Source organism: Electrona antarctica (assembly GCF_951216825.1).
Source record: "Electrona antarctica genome assembly, chromosome: 7".
Taxonomy (NCBI): Eukaryota; Metazoa; Chordata; class Actinopteri; order Myctophiformes; family Myctophidae; genus Electrona; species Electrona antarctica.
Genome location: NC_136812.1, coordinates 24,731,313 through 24,750,327, shown reverse-complemented (window position 1 = coordinate 24,750,327; position 19,015 = coordinate 24,731,313). Strand labels below are relative to the sequence as shown.

Below are 19,015 nucleotides of genomic sequence, written 5' to 3'. Positions count from 1 at the left end.
AGACCATCCTACATCACATGCACTCAGATTAACCTCTGACTAAGCATTGTGCACGCATGATTTGCTGTGTGTGTGTGTGTGTGTGTGTGTGTGTGTGTGTGTGTGTGTGTGTGTGTGTGTGTGTGTGACTGTGTGTGCGCCGCACGCACGTACATGCTCACACGCGGAGAGTCAGACACGTGACAACTGGCCCTGACCACCCTGCCCCCTGAATAACTTTGCTGCAGGCACGGACCATTTGGGATTAGAATGTCCCCTGCATGCATATGTATGCACACCATTCTGCATGTGCCTGGGACAAGAAGGGCAACGGGGAGATGAATGAAAGGTTAATAAATGAGAAGGACGAAGAGAGAGGTTTATATTTCACATCTAATAATCTTATGTAATGCTTTATAATATATCTATATTTCATAAACTAAGCCTGCACTTTCATAAAAAAGCACAGGTCTCCTCTGTATGAGTGACAGGTTCAGTAATGCCTTGCACTAGGGCTCTAGCTCTTAGACATACAGTATTAGTCAAATGTAAATGTAAAACATAGTTCCTTCTATCTCATTGCTGTGGTATTAGACTGTAGAGCCTGTTATGAATGTGATCAACCATGTTACAAAGCCAGAAGCCAGAGACTAGATCTGTAATTTCCACAAGAGATGAAACTAAATCCTTGAATTTGATAACTTAAATGTGTACAAAATACGTTCTGTTCTTTGAGAAACCCTCCATAGACTTGATCTAGCTCTAGCTTATGGATGTAAAACGACATGCATATAGAGCGTTGCAGTCCCGCCCCCGACGAGCGGCGCGGAAGACAATTTCCAATTCATTTTTCCCACAGACGTTTCATAAAGTATTTATTTAAAGACCTGTAAGCCTCGGTCAAAGCCAACTCGGATCGTGACAACTCAGGACAACAAACAATTTTTTTGGGGCCAAACAAATAATTAGAAAGAAGAAAAAAAGGGCAGGGTACAACACTTTTTGTTGTTTTTCTTTTTTCTAATTATTTGTTTCTTATTATTATGAGTTGTCACGATCCGAGTTGGCTTTGACCGAGGCTTACAGGTCTTTAAATAAATAAAGAAACGTCTATGGGAAAAGTTAATTGGAAATGGTCTTCCAGGGCGCTTGTCGTCATGAAAGGGGACGGGGCTGCGACGCTCTATAGAATACTACAGTACTGTATGTATTCACCTGGTGACCATGGGTTTGCACTCCCTGTTGGAGTTTCCTCTCTGTAGTGGAAGAAAAGTGGTGAGATTTGGTTGAGCATAACCCAAGCCCAACAAATCCCAATGCATTGTGGGTAATTAGTTCTCTCTCAGACAGACGGCAAGAGTTTGTGTGTATACTGTACTTTGTGTGTGTGTATGCGTGTGTGTGTGTGTGTGTGTGTGTGTGTGTGTGTGTGTGTGTGTGTGTGTGTGTGTGTGTGTGTGTGTGCGTGTGTGCGTGTGCGTGTGTGTGTGTGTTGTACAGATGGTTGTCCAGATGTGGACTTAACTATGTTTTAGTGCCTGCCAGTCCATTAAGGTTCTACCAGTAAGAGTGTGAAGGAAAGCAGATGTGCATTGGCTTGATTTTTCTCATTTAATTTAAATACAGATTAATGCTGAAACTAAGTTTGTGTGAGCTATTTCATACACTATTTTATAAATGCTATCCGTACTCTCATATATAGTAGTGTGTGTGTGTGTGTGTGTGTGTGTGTGTGTGTGTGTGTGTGTGTGTGTGTGTGTGTGTGTGTGTGTGTGTGTGTGTGTGTGTGTGTGTGTGTGTGTGTGTGTGTGTGTGCGCGTGCGCGCGCGCGCGTGCGTGCGTGTGTGTGTGTGTGCGTTCTCTTGCATCCGTATTGATGGCGTAATTAGGCTGAGGTGTGTGCACTCGCTAGCTGGGCTGAGCGCGTGTTGACATGGCCTCTAATCAGGTTAAGTTATTAAGACCTCGCATGGAGAGGGAAATAGGTCAGTAACAATTAAAGCCCCACAAGAGACAGGGAAAGAGAGAGAGGCTGCCTGTCAATGGTGAGAAAAGCAGAGAGAGAGAGAGAGAGAGAGAGAGGGGGGGGGGGGGGGGGGGGGTAGTAAGAGATAGAATGTTGCTGCATAATATCAAGAGTAGCGCATGGTGCAGCATCCAGCTACTGTACCGTGTACGTCAGTCCTGCTGTAGACTTTGACAGTTGTGGAAATACGAGAGCTTTTGATGTGAAGGAACTGCAATGTCTACAATGTCTTTGCTGCGGACAAGGTAGTTTGATCCAGGACAGAGGATTACATTTGCACATTCACTCCTGAACTTCTCTGGAATCGATTCTTGACCTTTTCCAGCGCTTCAGTTGGATTGAACACTTTCTTGCTTTTTTTTGTTTTGTCTGATGGATGACCACCACTCCAACCGACTGAACCTTTGCTAATGTTCTGGAAGCATTCAGTCCAAGCAGTTTCATTTTATTTTGAGCATTCTTTCTTTATAGACACAGAGCAAGGGGAATCGAAGATGCGCAGAGTGTGTCAGTGTACAATTTGAACTGGACAGCCAGAAGGCAGAGGATGTGCTGGTTTATGCGTGAACGTTCAACCTCAACAGTTTTCCTGTCTGTGAGGGTCAGCGCAGCATGAACACAAGAACCCCCCGGGGCTAGACGACCGCTTTACACTCTTCTCCTCTCCCATCTCGGATTCTTCTTCTCTTCACCACCTCTGTCCGTTCTGTGTTTGCTGGTCGGAGGAGAGGAAAGAGGCTAAATCTGATTTATGGAATGTTCAGAAGAAGAAGCCCTTCCCCGAGGACAACAGGACCTATCCAGAGCTGGGACTGGAATACAGCCTAACACAGGAGGACTAAAATAAATAAAATAAATAAAATAGATAGATAGATAGATAGATAGATAGATAGATAGATAGATAGATAGATAGATAGATAGATAGATAGATAGATAGATAGATAGATAGATAGATAGATGAGAGGTGTGTTGATGAGAGAAACTGAAACAGATAAGTAGAAGAAACAGAGATAGAACACGGGAGGGACATAGTGTGGCTACTGTTTTCCTCGGGCAAATGAATATAAGCCATTTTGAGTCATAGTGTGTCAGAGCACGCTGTCTCACATATGACCATAGCAGTGACCATTCATTTAAATTCGGGTCATGTCCACTGCCCCAGGTTCAGCTTTCACTATAGTCATATGATCCAAGTGGGATAATATGATAGTGCTGTAGTCTACATTTACTGGGAATAAAGAACCACTATGGCTGACCTGAGCTCATGCTGAACTGTTTGTGGTGCTCTACTGGACCACCCCCTGACTGGCCCTCTGTGTGGATAGAGTGTTATTGCTGCCTATTCACAGACCATATCAGTGTTACCTGTGGATCTTTAAGGGTTTGCGCTCCCACTTGGAGTAGCTCTGCTGATCTGAACTGGGCAGCACGTGTCGTATAGCCACTTGAAGCCTGATTGATCCCTTGTGTGAGTGTGTATTTACTAGTAGCTAGCAGCTGGGCGGGGGAAGGCCACCATACTGCAGCTCCACAGGGATGCCCATCCATCTCTAGAAGGGACCTAATCAGATTTAGTCTGCTTTGCTCACATGACTGATGATCCCTCAGTCCAACCCTCCAACCTTTTAGCCCACAATCACGCTCTTCCTCGTCACTGCACCTGCTGTCACTCGCCCACTGGGTTCACCGCCTCAGCCACATCGCTGATGAAAAATATTCGTTTAGCGTGGAGACCCATCGACCAATCGCCACGGAGGCGGTCCCTAGTGACAACGGCAACGACAACAGCTGTGCCGGACTTCCTGCAGTGTCCTCGGACGAGAAAGGCACGACCAGGACCGTGACGGAAGAGAGGAGAGAAGGGGGCGGGGATGTTGGTTCTGTAGCTCAGGCAGAAGGCATTTTGTCCGGGCAGACTGGCCAGGTGAGCCGGGGGCTGAAGGGGCCTATGGCTCCGCTGTGGAAAGGCATGCTGTCTAAGAGCAGCCCGCTGTACAGAGACTCTCTGTTCTCCTTCTCTCTGTGGGACTGGAAGGCCCAGGAGAGAGAGCTGTTCCTGCTCAGGAAACACTCTGACAGGGACAAGAGAGCACTGCTCACACAACTGGACAAGTAAGACAGACAGACAGACAGGGATGATGATGATGATGTATGAAGAAATTAATGAATGATGATGATGATGATGATGATGATGATGATGATGATGATGATGATGATGATGATGATGATGATGATGATGATGATGATGATGATGCAAATGAGATGAATGATGAGGTGTGAGGACGTTGAAAACAAGAATGAGCACATAATAGTAGAGTCATAGACTGTGGCAATTTTTGAGATCTGCACGGTGTGTTTCCAATGTGTTTTTGGCAATCAGCTTAGTTTGCTTCTGGGCAGCAGTGAGAGGAGGTGAAACAGAAGTTAATGCATTCACTGATTCTGACATTTATGTAATGGGATGTGCTTAAAATACAGTTTTAGAGCATGGACATAATGGCTCCAAAGTAGTGCATGCGTTTGTCCTTGTATTACTTGTGAGGCACAAAAGTCCCCAAAAGTATAATAGATAGTAACTATGTTTTACATTTACATTTGACTAATACTGTATGTCCAAGAGCTAGAGCCCTAGTGTAAGGCATTATTGAACCTGTCTGACTGAATATAATAGTCCATTTTCTTGGACGCACGTTCACGTTGCGGTTAGGATTTGGCATTTTGGGGGTTTGAGGGGTTGGGGTTAGAGGTATTCCTGATTTATACATGATGGTTGTGCACCGATGTTGGCATGTTGCACACCAAAGATAGCAGATCCACAAGCAGATGTATAGCTCTCAGCATGTCGCAGAAGCTCAGCTATCTTTGATGAGTAGCACCATGCGCAACCAAGTATAACTCAGGCTTTGGGGCTAGGTTTAAAACATAACATAATAACAATGATAGTTTGTGTGACTGTCTATCTGTGGTGGTTCTAAACATGTACCATGGCATGGCTTTAGAGTTCAACTCACCGTCCATGTGTCAAAACTCAAAACACACCATCAAATTGCTGTTAATTTCATCAACTGTGGGGGACACTGAATGCAACGCCTGGCTATAATGTGCTATATAATGTAGGTTAGTTGACTGTCCCTTGTGTGTTTGTGTTTCTATGATTGGCTTACATTATTCATAACATATATCAGTATGGACTGTACTATAGCCTGATCTACTATCTCTAATGTCTCTTGTGGATCTACTGGATGTACAGTAATGCCGAGGATTTATAGGGAAATATTTCCCAGTCAACTGTATATAAGGTTTAAGTGGTTCATTATTACAATATGGATTACTATTTATCTTGCATTCATTTATTGCAAAATATAAATTAATCGCTTGAACCCTAGCATTCATGTTCTTGCCAACATTCGCCAAAAATAGCAGCTATTTGGCTATTTTCAGCAAAGACATTTTGTGTAGAGGGAAAAAATGAGGAGGCTATAGTGTCAAGAAGGAGCAATGTGGCGCCATCTTGACCTTGTGAGGTCTGCACTATCAAAACAACATGGTGTGATGTCACATTCTCTTTCTAGAATCTAGATAGAGCCCTAGGGACTTCGGTCAACATCTGTTCAAGAACCACATCACTCATAGCTATAGCTATTCTTTCCATTATTTTGTCTTTTTTTGTTTTAAATGATACATAGCCTGTGAGCTAGTTCAGGCAGACACTCAATTTACAATTTAGGCATATAGCAGATGCTCTTAATCCAGAGCGATTTACAATAAGCAAGAACAACACAAGGTAATACATCAAATGCATAGAAATTGTTATCTAGGATCATAACACTGGAGAGGTAGACGCGAGGTAGACGCTGCATCATCACTCATGTGCTGATGTGCTTTGTTTGCTCCCAGCACCACCTCAGCAGCACCAGTAGGCTCTGCTTTCCCTAAGGGTTCTGTTTTCCCCTGGAGGGTTTGTTATATCTCCAGGGAGTAATGTATGTAGCAGAGCCTGAATACCAAGATCAAATAGATATATATTTACACTTGTATTTACATTTAATGTTCTCAATCTATTAATGGTCTCAAACTATTCATGAGTTATCTGACTGAACTAGTATTTGGATTTATTTTATTATTGTTGTTCTATATTAAATGTCTTATTCGTTCAATGAAGAACCTTATTAGTTTAAAGAGTTTCACAGGACAAACTGTGATTATTCATTCATTCATTTAGGGGGGTATAATCACTTGTATAATAAACTTCATATCTCTTCTGCACATTTCTAATTATTTACATTGTATTATTATCTTGTACACCTTCACCATTGTGTGCAAATAATGAACTAATCATGACTCATATGTTCACAGGCTAAGTAAGGAGCTACAGCAGAAAGACAAGGTCATCGAGTCTCTGCGTGCCAAACTCACCCAGCACCAGTCCCATCAGCAGCAGCAGCGCTCGGAGACACCCTGCAGCAGCCACGGACTGTCCGAGACTACCGACCAATCGGACCGCATCTCTTTTGTGTCTGACGAGCAGGGCTCCTCCAATGAGGATGCAGAGCTGTGCTCTGACATTGACGCTGCCAGTGAGTTTGGACAGGAGGAACCCCAGGCTCCCAGTAGGACCAGTACAGGTAAACATTCTGGACACATACTGTAGCATACTGGTACACAATGTGGCGTCCGGGGACCCCCCCAAGGGACCTTGAGGGGGTTACCAGGGGGTTGCCAGCTAAATGATTTTTAGTTAGGAACCAAAAAGACCTTTAAAGGCCTATTCATAGTCTGGATTTTCGGTGGTGAGCTGACCACCGGAGCTGAAATAACGTTGAGCGGTGGTGAGTAAAAACAGAGAGAAGGGCTGGAGCGGTGGCGGTGGTTTGCTCTTCACCGCGGCTCGTGACGTCATGTTGTAGTTCGGTGGTCACCTAACCACCGAAAATCCAGACTATGTATGAGCCTTAAGGCCTATTCATATTCCAGTTTTAGGTGATAAGGTGACCACCAAAAACTACAATATGACATCACGCCGTGGCGATATGCGACTCACCACCGCTCACCCCAACCTATCTCTCTGTTTTTACTAACCACCTAAAACTGGAGTATGAATAGGCCTTTATGGGTCTATAACTCTGAGCATGCAAATGGAATGAAATGGACCTGTAACGGTCCATTTCATTCCATTTGTATAATCTCAGAGTTAAAAACAGGCACTCTCATTCCATGACTCATCATGCCATCTGTCACTCCTTTTATCTCCTTAGATTGTCACTCCTACGTCGGTACCATGTCACATCATCCCTCTGTCCCTCCATCCATCGCCTCTTCCCACAGAGCCCTGTCCTCTGTCAGCTGTCCCAGCATGCATTGTCCTCCTCACAAGGCAGCTGACACGCAAAGTCAGACAGGTATGAAAGTGGTGAAACTGCTGAGCTGAGCTACTTGTCCAAAAGTTGGATGAAAGGCTACCCTAAAAAAGCAAAAGTCATCATTGACTTGTGGAACAAAATCACAAGCTGGCTTGTAGAAGTTGTAGTTTACTCTAAATCAGTCAGTTAGGACTTTTCACTCACATTTAGCTACAAGATCACATGTCAAACCTGTTTTTACTCCATAGCTGTATGTACCTCTTATTATTCCTCTATGGCTATGAGTTACTCCTCTTCATTATTACTGTTCCACCTCTTTTCTTTTCTTTTCTTTTCTTTTCTTTTCTTTTCTTTTCTTTTCTTTTCTTTTCTTTTTTTCTCCTCCTTCTTCTCTCTCCATCCATAGCAGGACTGTTTCTCTCTCCATCCATAGCAGGACTGTTTTCAGTCCCTATGTCCACCGCTCTCCCATTCTCAGCTCCAGGCCCTGTTTTCACCTCCACCCCTTACCACCCCAACCGTTCTACCATTCAGAGGGCACCCTTGCCCTTTGATCCCCTCTCTGCCACCTTGCGACCTCGGTACCAAGGCAACGGGAGGGGGGGTTTCTCTCTGGCAGAGGTACAACAGGAGCTGCAGATGTTACAGCGACAGCTGAGAGACAGTGAAAGTGCGTTGTAATGACTGCATGTGTGTGTGTGTGTGTGTGTGTGTGTGTGTGTGTGTGTGTGTGTGTGTGTGTGTGTGTGTGTGTGTGTGTGTGTGTGTGTGTGTGTGTGTGTGTGTGTGTGTGTACTGTGTGTGCGTGTGCGTGCGTGCGTGCGTGCGTGTGGTTGGGGTTATGATGTGTGCACATGTGCCTTTGTGCACACATGTGCATGTGCATGTGTTCACTTCACTGTGCGTGCATGCATGCGTGCGTGCGTGCATGCATGCATTCGTGTGTGTGTGTGTTTGTGTGTGTGTGTGTGTGTGTGTGTGTGTGTGTGTGTGTGTGTGTGTGTGTGTGTGTGTGTGTGTGTGTGTGTGTGTGTGTGTGTGTGTAAACTAGAAACTAATTGGTTCCTTGTTTGACGGTTTGACTATTAGCATAATAATCTAATCGAATACATTTGGTGTTACACCAAACTGTTTGGTGTAAGAACAGACTTATTCTGATAACGGCTACGGCTCTGGGACCATGGCTCATTCACACCTCTCACCCAGTCCTCAATGATTTAGTTTTCCTGGGCGCTGCCCATGACCCATGATCCATGACACCCATAACTCTCCAGAGCACGAGTTAACATCTTTTGTAGTCGAAGCTACGATGGTATCTAATAATCTTCGAACCTCCAAATGCTTGAATTGATTAATGAAGACTGGGCTCCTTAACACCTTTCACCTATCTGGATCCAGACCCAGACCCTAGCCTAAAGCACAGTAGGACAAAATGATAATAAGGCCTTTAGTATTTATGGGTAATAATGACTAGGCGATGTAAACGCACTGTCTACAAGCCCTTTAACAGTGATGGAGGGTGGAAAAGTGAAAAGGAGAGAAGGAATTAGTTTGTAACCGACTGAACTAGAGTTGAGTTGACAGGTCCTAACTTGCCTTTGGCTGCATAATCCAAATCTGCCTACAGTAATCGCTTGCCTTTCTTGCTGTCTTTGGCTGTCTTCCATACACTTATCCTCAAGTTGAACTCATTACACCCTGATCATTACACAATAGCTCTACTCACACGCAATTAGCTTGAAGTGAAGTTTTTCTGTGATATCTACTTCTGTTGTTGAATGCAGATTTGAGATGCCCTTGTCAAGGTCAATGGCCTTTGGTTATTCTCTACCTGGAAATAATTAATAAACTCACTGTCTCTACTCCTTTTCCTCTCTCTCTGGATTTGGCACACTCTAATATAAATGTCTCACACACACGTACTGGTTTATAAATGATTGCAAAGTTAAGTTAACTAACAATTAATCAATCTACTGTATGTTTTCTGCCCTTTTGAGAGAAAGAATTACAGTCTTTCTCATGAAGTCGATTAAACCAGGGGTTCTCAACGTTTTTGGCCGTTTTTGGGCGGGAACCCCTTTTGGTGTTTTAAGCTATATAAGTTATAATTTAGCTATTGAAAAATAGCAGATCTACAAGCTCATAGCGCGCCACTCGGTGGCGCGCTATGAGCTTGTAGATCTGCTATTTTTCAATAGCTAAATTATAACTTATATAGAGCTTGTAGGTCTTGTAGGTCTGCTATTTTTGAAAAATCGTGAAAATAAAATTCTTTTAAAAAAATAAATAAGTTGGGGACCCCCTAAAATAATTTGGCGACCCCCCGAGGGGTCGCGACCCACGGGTTGAGAACCCCTGGATTAAACTACATTTGCATTGGTTTATCTTTTTTCCACTGCAGGGTTCTCCCATCCTCAGTCTGGGTCTTACCAGGGTTACCCCATGTCTGTCCACCATCAATCAGACCCCTCCGGCTTCCTGCCTCTGGCTTGCCATGGACTCCTGCCCTCTACACTCGGTGGCACTGCCAGCGCTACCAGCTTCAATGCCAGCCTGAACGCCAGCCCGGCCACGAAAGCTGGGGCTAGTCTGCTGGAGAACAGTGCATTGTGGGATATGTCCTACAGTGTCCGACCAATGAGAGCAGGAGCTGACCTGTCGTCAGGGTCATCGGGGTACCAGTCGGGTGCCAGTCACACTGGTAAACATACAGACAGAATACAATGACTATGTGTTTTTTACGTCGACACATCTCCAGAGTAATATGAATATAATGAACGATTCAAACAAACAGGCTGTTTTGATTATAGGTCTTGACCAACCAAGTGGAAATGTTTTAAGTCAAGAGATATACAGTACTATTGTCAATAGCAATGATTTGTTTTGCCAATGTACCATATACCATAGATGCCATACAGTGTAGCTACAGTGTGTTGTTCTTTGCTGCAGGTTCAGACCTGATGAAGGAGCATCTCATGGAGATCCGCAGCCTGAGACAGAGACTAGAAGATTCTATCCAGACCAACGACCGCCTAAGACGGCAGCTGGAGGAGAGACTAGCCAACACCGCCCAGGAGAAAGGTAAGCAACTGACCGCGGATGGTAACTGACTGCACTACATTAAGGGTCTGTTATTCACAGAGTACATCAAAACTGTCTGCCTCTCTACAGGTGCACCTACCAACATCTACATCCAGGGTCTGGACTCAGTGGGACAGCTGTCCGGTGAGATCAGACTTCTGAAGGAGGACAACCTGAGCCTGCAGAACCAGCTCAAGCAGGCCAACAGAGGTACACATTGGCACCTACTGTATAGTATACACATGTGGTCTGGATCAAGGACTGGATGGACTCAATTGCACTCAGAGAAACATTGCAAATTAAGCTCTATTTAAATTGGTACATTATGTATTTGTATTTATTTACTGTACTCTAAAATGTTGAAAATTTACAATTTACAATTTAGGCATTTAGCAGACGCTCTTAATCCAGAGCGACTTACATTAAGCAAGAACAAAAAGCATGGGAATACATCACATATGTAAAATGCATTTATCGCGAAACATGCGTAAGCTAAGAATGTAACTAGAACATATCTATATAATGACACTATACATATAAACTATAACTAGAACATATCTATATAATGACACTATACATATAAACTATACATATATGCTATACTATGCTGTACATATATACTATGAAGTGCTATGACTACATACAATGCACTTATTGTGCTGTCTACATGACATGCTATAAGTCTGTTTCAAATGCTATATATAAAATAAAAGAATATACAGCGATTCATGGGTTCAAGCCAACATGGGCTGTTGGAAATTGAAAGCTGCGGGTCTAGACTGTTGAAAGTGTATTCAAGATATAAAACCAATAACCAGAATAATGTTTTCAGACGAATAAAATAATATTATCCTGTATTTGGAAAATAAAATGGAGTAGTGATAGTTGTGCATTTGCAAATGCCAAACGGATGGACCAATTCCAATGATTTTTTATGTGTCCCAAAAGTTCCAAAATAAGGGCCCATGTAAAAATGTAAAAACACACACACACACACACACGCACACACACACGCACGACGCGCACGCACGCACGCACACACACACACACACACACACACACACACACACACACACACACACACACACACACACACACACACAATTCCCCTTTAGGGCCAAATCTGTGTCGGGCAAATTTCATGTCTCTACCATATGCCATCTCATGGGAATTTGCTAAACCGTGGCAGAGGAATAATACAAATTTGCACGTTAACAATAGGGTGTCAGCCATTCAGGCTTGAACCCGTAATTAATGTAATTTCAGTATTTGGGCCAAGTAGTGTTTCATTTTCCAACAGAACAATGTACTTGTTCCCGCATTTCCAAACTGTCTAGTAGAGTGGATACTGTTGTCTGTGTGTGGTAACCATACACATATTGTAGAATTCTGTCCTTAAACCAGTGTGACAGAACTGAACCTGTTTAATTGTGATCAGGTACAAATGCATAAACTACTTACACTTAAAGGAGCATTCAGTGATTTGGGTGATTTGGAAAAAAACCCGGTCCACCCGGTAACAAGATGTGCACATGCACGCGCTCTACAGTGGGGGAAGTACAACAGACCAACAGCACGCGCACCAATGCCAGCCACACTCGATCATGATTGGAGGAAGGCACCTCTCATCCTGATTGGATGAAAGCTTTGCCACCCAAAGCCCAAACCGAAACTAGGGTTTTTTGACCCCAGGGGCTCACTGGGGACAGGGAGGAACTCCTTATATGGTCAGCACACTTTATAGTAGGGAGGATTATCCAAAAAATAAGAAAAAATAAGTGATAGTTGAATTAAGTGAAATCACTGAATGTACCTTTAAAAGACGAATCCAGAAACGGGTCTCATGGTCGCAGCTTACGTATTTCCTGTAGGCAGACTCGACATAGCTGCGGGGTTTAAACCCTCACCAGGCGCATCTCTTCTACTACAGTGAACGGCAGAGTGACTGATGTTAGTCTGCCTCAAACGTTACTCTTTTACCTGCTTTTTACTAACACTAACATTACAAAGATGCCCAGAACATCGAGATGAACCTGTGTAGTTTATGGCTCCTCCAACAGTAGTGGCAACATTAAAAAAAACTAAAAACGGAATGTCAAAATATCCACCGCGGTGGCTGAGACCAGAGCCATTGAGTAATGGTTGAGACGAAGCAGTGAAAGGTCTTGAACGATACATAACGTCAGTCTTACCCAATACCCAATCTTTCTGTTTTATGAACACAAGGCTGTTGTATTTTATACATCATACTAAGCATTTAAAGTATGAGGTATAAAGTACAGCAGCCTTGTGTTCATAAACGTGAACGTGCAGGTTTACCCCACAGCTACGTCAGCTCCGCCTACAGGAAATATGTAAGCTGCGACCATGAGACCCGTTTCTGGATTCGTCTATACTTAAATCATGTCCAAAGAACTTCACTTACCCATTTGCCTCAGACAGACTTTTTTTTGCTGGCTGTTATTAATTGTATTCAAACCTCATTTCCTCTCTCGTTCAGATGGTAGTAAGGCGGAGCACCTTCAGGAGGCAGCAGTCCTCTTGGGGCGGGCCAGACTGAAGGAGGCGGAGTTAGAGACAGACAGGTGGGCGGAGCAAAGCAGGAGGCTGCAGATGGAGGCTCAGTCTCACAGCCAGGAGATCACACAACTCAAACAGGACCGACAGAGGAACCACGAAACCATCAACAGGTATAGGAATAGTGAAACTCTGTGTGTGTGTGTGTGTGTGTGTGTGTGTGTGTGTGTGTGTGTGTGTGTGTGTGTGTGTGTGTGTGTGTGTGTGTGTGTGTGTGTGTGTGTGTGTGTGTGTGTGTGTGTGTGTGTGTGTGTGTGTGTGTGTGTGTGTGTGTGTGTGTGTGTGTGTGTGTGTGTGTGTGTGTCTGGTGCTGTTTTCCAGCAACACTCAACTAAATGACACCTGTATTAATATGCATGTCTCTGCATGTGTGTGTCTTTAGTCTCCAGCATGAGGTGAGTGTTCTCCAGCAGCAGTTGTGTGAGAGTGGAGGTCTGATCCAGTCTCTGCAGAGCGAGCTCCACATGTACCACAGGGTGGGCGGAGGACCCAAAAGCACACACTCTGGTAAGACTGTGTTCATCTCTAAAAACACAGAAAGAAAGAAAGAAAGAAAGAAAGAAAGAAAGAAAGAAAGAAAGAACATCTATTTAAGGAATTAAATGTGTGTGTGTTTGTGTAGGAGGCAGCACTGTGACCCTTGACTCTAGAGAGCTGCACCTCCAGCTGGAACAGCGTCTTACAGGACAGGGGGACAGCCAGCCTCATTCCAAGAGAAAGCTGTTCGGCGGTCAGTATGATTGAACGACTTTTTTTTTGCAGACTTTTCGTCTATTATGACAGGCCCATAATAGGGACACTAGGGCTCATGTGGTTAAATACATTATTAAGTTCCACTCTTGCTGTCAGTGTATGGAGCTGGTTTCCGAACACAATATGTCACTGCTGTGATGTTATGTAACAGGGCAAACTCAATAGAGTTGATACAATGCAAAAGAAAGCAATGCAATTCAGAGCACAATACAATACAAACTAGCCCGGTACTGTTCCTGGAGAAACAGTGGGTGCAACATCACAAATCCACACAGTAGTCATCTCATTCGAGCTCTCCCAGACGGATGTCATAACCGAAAATAAAAGTTTCAAAAAGTGAAATATTTCAAGTCTAAAAGACATTTTATTTTTCTATTCTAGAAGAACATTGTAAAGTTTTAATGAATGAAGCTTCTCTAGGTGAATGTATGACAGAGCTAGAGCGTGCCAAGGTTTTGAAGAGAAAAGTAATAAGAACTCAATAAATATGTCACAATATCATACCAAAGTACTTTTGCGCACTCACTCATGTATTATTGTCTCCACCAGGCCGAAGGCATGGGGAGAGAGTATGTTTTTGCCAGATGTGTCTGACTGATTCCCATTGTCACATTGTTGTTCTCCACAGACAACGTTCCCTCTCCGCCTGTGAGAGACACAGGACTTTTCAGTCCTACGTGTCCACTCTCTCCTGCACTACAAACTACGGTGGAGACTGGTGCGAGCTTCCACTATCACACACATCATATGCAAGCAATATTATTTTGCATTCAGTTGTTTTGGGAGTAGTACTAGTAATCATTTGTAAGAAAGAATGTTACATGTAATAAATTATACGGACAGCATTTTTTTTGTTTCAATCTTCATGGATAGTATTACTTTTGTAGTTAGTAATGTAATGTCAGTGGGGACATTACATTACTAATCATTTATACAGAAATGATTACCTCCACCAAGGACGTTAGGATTGCACACTTTGATATGGAAGGTTTCATACAGTGTATACAGTTCAGCCCCATTCCCTAACCCAGGGGTTCTCAACGTTTTTGGCCGGGGACCCCCGGAAATGCTTTGGCAACGTCTCGGGACCCCCGCCCCGCCCCTTCCCGACCCCCAATATAAATTGACTGCTACAATAACCTTAAACCATTTTGGGCGGGAACCCCTTTTGGTGTTTTAAGCATTGTTATAATTTAGCTATTGAAAAATAGCAGATCTACAAGCTCATAGCGCGCCACCGAGTGGCGCGCTACGAGCTTGTAGGTCTGCTATTTTTGAAAAATCGTGAAAATAAAATTAAAAAAATAATAATTAAAAAAATATATATATAAAAAATAATTTGGGGACCCCCTAAAATAATTTGGCGACCCCCCGAGGGGTCGCGACCCACGGGTTGAGAACCCCTTCCCTAACCAACTCTGCTGTTCAGATAGTTGCATGTCAGGCCAAGCTGTTTTTACACACGGTAGCCCTTTTGAAAGCTAATGCTTGCTTCATGACGTTTGGTGGATTTCTGTGCTATACTGAGCACATTTTCTAGTGACATTTGTGCTGACATGGCTGTCTTTATCTCCTGGCTCCCTCCTCTCCTCTTCCCGATAGCTTCATCTTTGCACAGCCAGACCCCGGATGGCTCCTTCACCAGCCGCCATGGCCGCCATGCGGTTGGCCACGTGGATGACTTCAAGGCTCTGCAGCAGCAGATCCTAGAGGGCAGCGCTCTTGTCCGCAAGATGGAGGCCTCCCTCCGTGCCCTGGTCACCCCGACTCTGCGGGAGTATAGCCTGGAGCAGGTGAGAGCTCAAAGAACCGATGGTCAGACATTGGATGGACATTTAAGGTGGCCAAGAAATCAAGGCGTATTATCGCGTGATAAGAATAATAGAGTCCGCACACCAAATGTATGCTCCCAAATGTAGTTTACTTCATTGGTGAAGTAAACTACATTTGGGAGCATTAATTTTGTGTGCAGACATTTATTCTTATGCTGTCCAGCATGTAATTTTGATCCACCACCCAGCCTAGTTTGTTTTAGATGTGCGTGTCTTTTGGCTGTTTATTAGCCTCTTTTTCAATATTATCTCGTAATACTTTCTTAGTGCCCTCGGCTTGATTGGTAAAATGATCACTCGCATCATGAGTCCTCAGAGAGGACTGCCAATAGAAACATATCTAAGATAGACTAATCAGACGTATTAAACGATGGGTGCGTGTGTTCTTTCTGTCTCTCCCTTTTTCCATTTCAGCCTTCAGACACTGGCTCTGTGAAGAAGATGATAGCTAACACTAAGACGCTACGTCAGATCTTGGAGGAGGCCAGCTCTCTGCTTACAATGTTCTGGAGAGCAGCCCTGCCAAGCTCTGAGGAATCAACTTTCAACACCAAGCAGGTCACTACCACTGACAGCATAGTTGTCTGTGTTACAGTTTCCAACAGAATATCTTCTTAACCCATTTATTCCTGAGGCCGATTCTAAAAATGCCTTCTAAATTCTGACCTAAGTTTTCTGAAGAATTTCACATATTTATTCAAAAATTACAAACAAATTATGTACTGTAGGATGAGCCAATGGCTGATCTGAAATAAGCAAGACTGCAGTAGTGCATGCTTCAGAACAGATTTGGACTGTATTTACTGGCCATTAAAATCAGTGCCACTAACCGAAATTTGCAATCACTGCAAACGTAATTACAGAAATCTCAATGTGTCCATTTTAGATGTACAATTTCTGTTTTGTTTTTAGCCTGTGTGTGTGTGTGTGTGTGTGTGTGTGTGTGTGTGTGTGTGTGTGTGTGTGTGTGTGTGTGTGTGTGTGTGTGTGTGTGTGTGTGTGACTTGCGTGTGCGACTTGCGTGTGCGTGTGAACTGTGAAATCATGCGTGTGTGTGTCTTTACTTATGTGCACCGTATGTGTGATCAGGAGCAGTTTCTAGTAAAGGAAGAGATCAGCTCTCTCCGGCAGAGGCTGTCACAGCAGGAGGAGGCTCTAAGGGACGCCATGGAGAGGCTGAAGAGCTACAGCCGCACCAATGAGACAATGGAGCACTTTATTGTCAATCAACGTGAGTGATGCTTTCTTCATACTATAGATTTATGTTCACCTGTGTAACAGAAAGCATCATGTTGGCCTGTAGCGGTCCGGGCACCTAGGGTGCTAAGCCAGCCTGGCGGCGTGTTGTGGGTTCGACTCCCGATCCCGACGACCTTTGCCTTTTTTTTTTTTTTTTTCTTTTTACATTTAAGGCCCATTATTTCTACAAATGCAACAAAGCCTTGATAATCACAAAGTTGAAGGGTAAATATGTCTCATAATGATGTACTGTGTGATATAAATAACATTAGGCCACAGGTGACCATTCAAATGTTCATTTCTGGGGTTCATTTTGTCCCTAACTATCAATAATGGACCCTGGAACCGACTAAGGACCCACGTTGAGAACCACTGCTCTAAATTATTATCTCTCGATCAGTCTCTCTTTTACTTTACTGTTCTCTGTTCCGTTAATCTTTCTAATCTCCTAGTTCTGCAGTCAGTCTAACTCTCTCTGACATCCGTGGCTAATGCATTTGTTCTATGTTAAGATTAATAATGAGGAGTTGAGTTATCTAGAGACAAGATACGACTATCACTGCAAAATTATATCACTGAGTGTCACTTGAACTCTTGAGATTTAAAACTGCAATCCGGAACTCTTTTAAAGAAAGATATTATTGAATTTGACTGTTTTTATAAAACTTTATTTTAACTCATCTATATGGTACAATTACAATTTACAATTTAGGCATTTAGCAGAAGCTCTTAATCCAGAGCGATTTACATTAAGCAAGAACAAAAAGCATGGCAATACAACATCACATACATAAAAAGGTAGTTATCATGAATCATACGTAAGCTAAAAACGTAACAGTGGAATATCTATATAATGAAACATATGCATATACTTTATAGTGCTATGTCTACATCAAATTATATAAGTCTACATAAAATGCTATCTAAGTTACATAAATTGAGTCTTTGCATACGCCTGTAAGGTCGTCAGGGCTAGGACAAATGCTACGGGCCATGTTGGAGTCTGAAGAGGTGAGTTTTCAGACTACGGCGGAAGATTGGGAGTGAGGCTGCAGTTCTGATTGTAATGGGAAGTGCATTCCATAGTTTTTGAGCCAGAAGGGAGAAGAGTTTGGGACGTGTGGAGTGTTGTCCCGGTGTTTTTAGTGAAGGTACTTCCAGCTTCCCTGCGTTGGCTGTTCTGAGGGCACGGGAGGGTTTGTAGGGTTCGATCAGACTTGCAAGATATGGGGGAGCCATACCTTTGGTTGCTTTGAATGCCAGCATCAGAGTTTTGTATTCTGTGCGGGCAGCGACCGGGAGCCAATGGAGGGAGCAGAGAAGGGGGAAGACATGTGAGAATTTTGGCTGGTTGAAGACCAAGCGAGCTGCGGCATTTTGGATCAGTTGGAGAGGCTTAAGTGCGCATGCCGGTAGGCCAGTAAGGAAGGAGTTACAATAGTCAAGTTTTGACAAGACTGTTTGGATTAGGAGATGGGCTGACACCTGGGTTAGGAACGGTCTAATTCGTCGTATGTTATAGAGTGTAAACCTACAGGATCGAGTGACAGCTGTAATGTATGTTTTGAACGAGAGCTGACTGTCCAGGACAACACCAAGGTTCCTGGCTGTTGGGACAGACGTTACCAAGGCATGGGGCAGGACTTAGCTAGGAAGAAGAGAAGCTCATTCTTTTCTGGGTTCAGCTTGAGGTGGTTAGAATACATCCACTGTGAGATGTCAGCCAGGCATGCAGTGATGCGCTCAATATAACTATAATATCTGGTCTCCCTACTCTAAAACGTACAGATTGCAGCTTTAAATGAACACTCATCATAATGTACATACTGTTTATTACATTAAAGCATGATTCACATTCGCTTTACATTTTGTTTGTTTACAGTGTCAAGAACACGGGACGTGTTGAAGAAAGCCAAGACAAACTTGGAGGTGAGTGAGATCCTTCTGCCAAGGTGTTGCATGTGTTTATACCAGACCACTGATAATGAATGCAATGATGTGACCTAATGTTTCGTCAAATGGACTATGAGTACGCTAGAATATCCTCACCATACTGGCAACAAAGAAGGTCTAATGTGTGGACAGATTCCACTGATTTTGTCAGGTTCAGTCTGAACATTAAAATTCAGAACTGATCATTTAACTCTTACAGGTCACTTTTTACAACA

The 19,015-nt window shown here is 43.5% G+C and overlaps 1 protein-coding gene across 7 annotated transcripts in view; it reads left to right on the top strand.

Moving 5' to 3' along the window:
- pde4dip (phosphodiesterase 4D interacting protein) overlaps positions 1–19,015 on the top strand; it is a 90,322-nt gene that overhangs the window by 69,135 nt on the left and 2,172 nt on the right. For 3 of the 7 annotated variants that reach the window (XM_079505996.1, XM_079505990.1, XM_079505994.1), the window contains 14 exons: positions 6,362–6,630; positions 7,261–7,404; positions 7,799–8,035; positions 9,767–10,066; positions 10,315–10,446; positions 10,537–10,656; positions 12,947–13,136; positions 13,406–13,530; positions 13,646–13,753; positions 14,405–14,494; positions 15,379–15,569; positions 16,023–16,166; positions 16,698–16,839; positions 18,730–18,776. In XM_079505996.1, coding sequence (XP_079362122.1) covers positions 6,362–6,630; positions 7,261–7,404; positions 7,799–8,035; positions 9,767–10,066; positions 10,315–10,446; positions 10,537–10,656; positions 12,947–13,136; positions 13,406–13,530; positions 13,646–13,753; positions 14,405–14,494; positions 15,379–15,569; positions 16,023–16,166; positions 16,698–16,839; positions 18,730–18,776 — 2,239 coding nt within the window. The remainder of the gene's footprint in view (positions 1–6,361; positions 6,631–7,260; positions 7,405–7,798; positions 8,036–9,766; positions 10,067–10,314; positions 10,447–10,536; positions 10,657–12,946; positions 13,137–13,405; positions 13,531–13,645; positions 13,754–14,404; positions 14,495–15,378; positions 15,570–16,022; positions 16,167–16,697; positions 16,840–18,729; positions 18,777–19,015) is intronic. The other 4 variants (XM_079505991.1, XM_079505993.1, XM_079505992.1 and 1 more) reach the window with 4 other exon arrangements.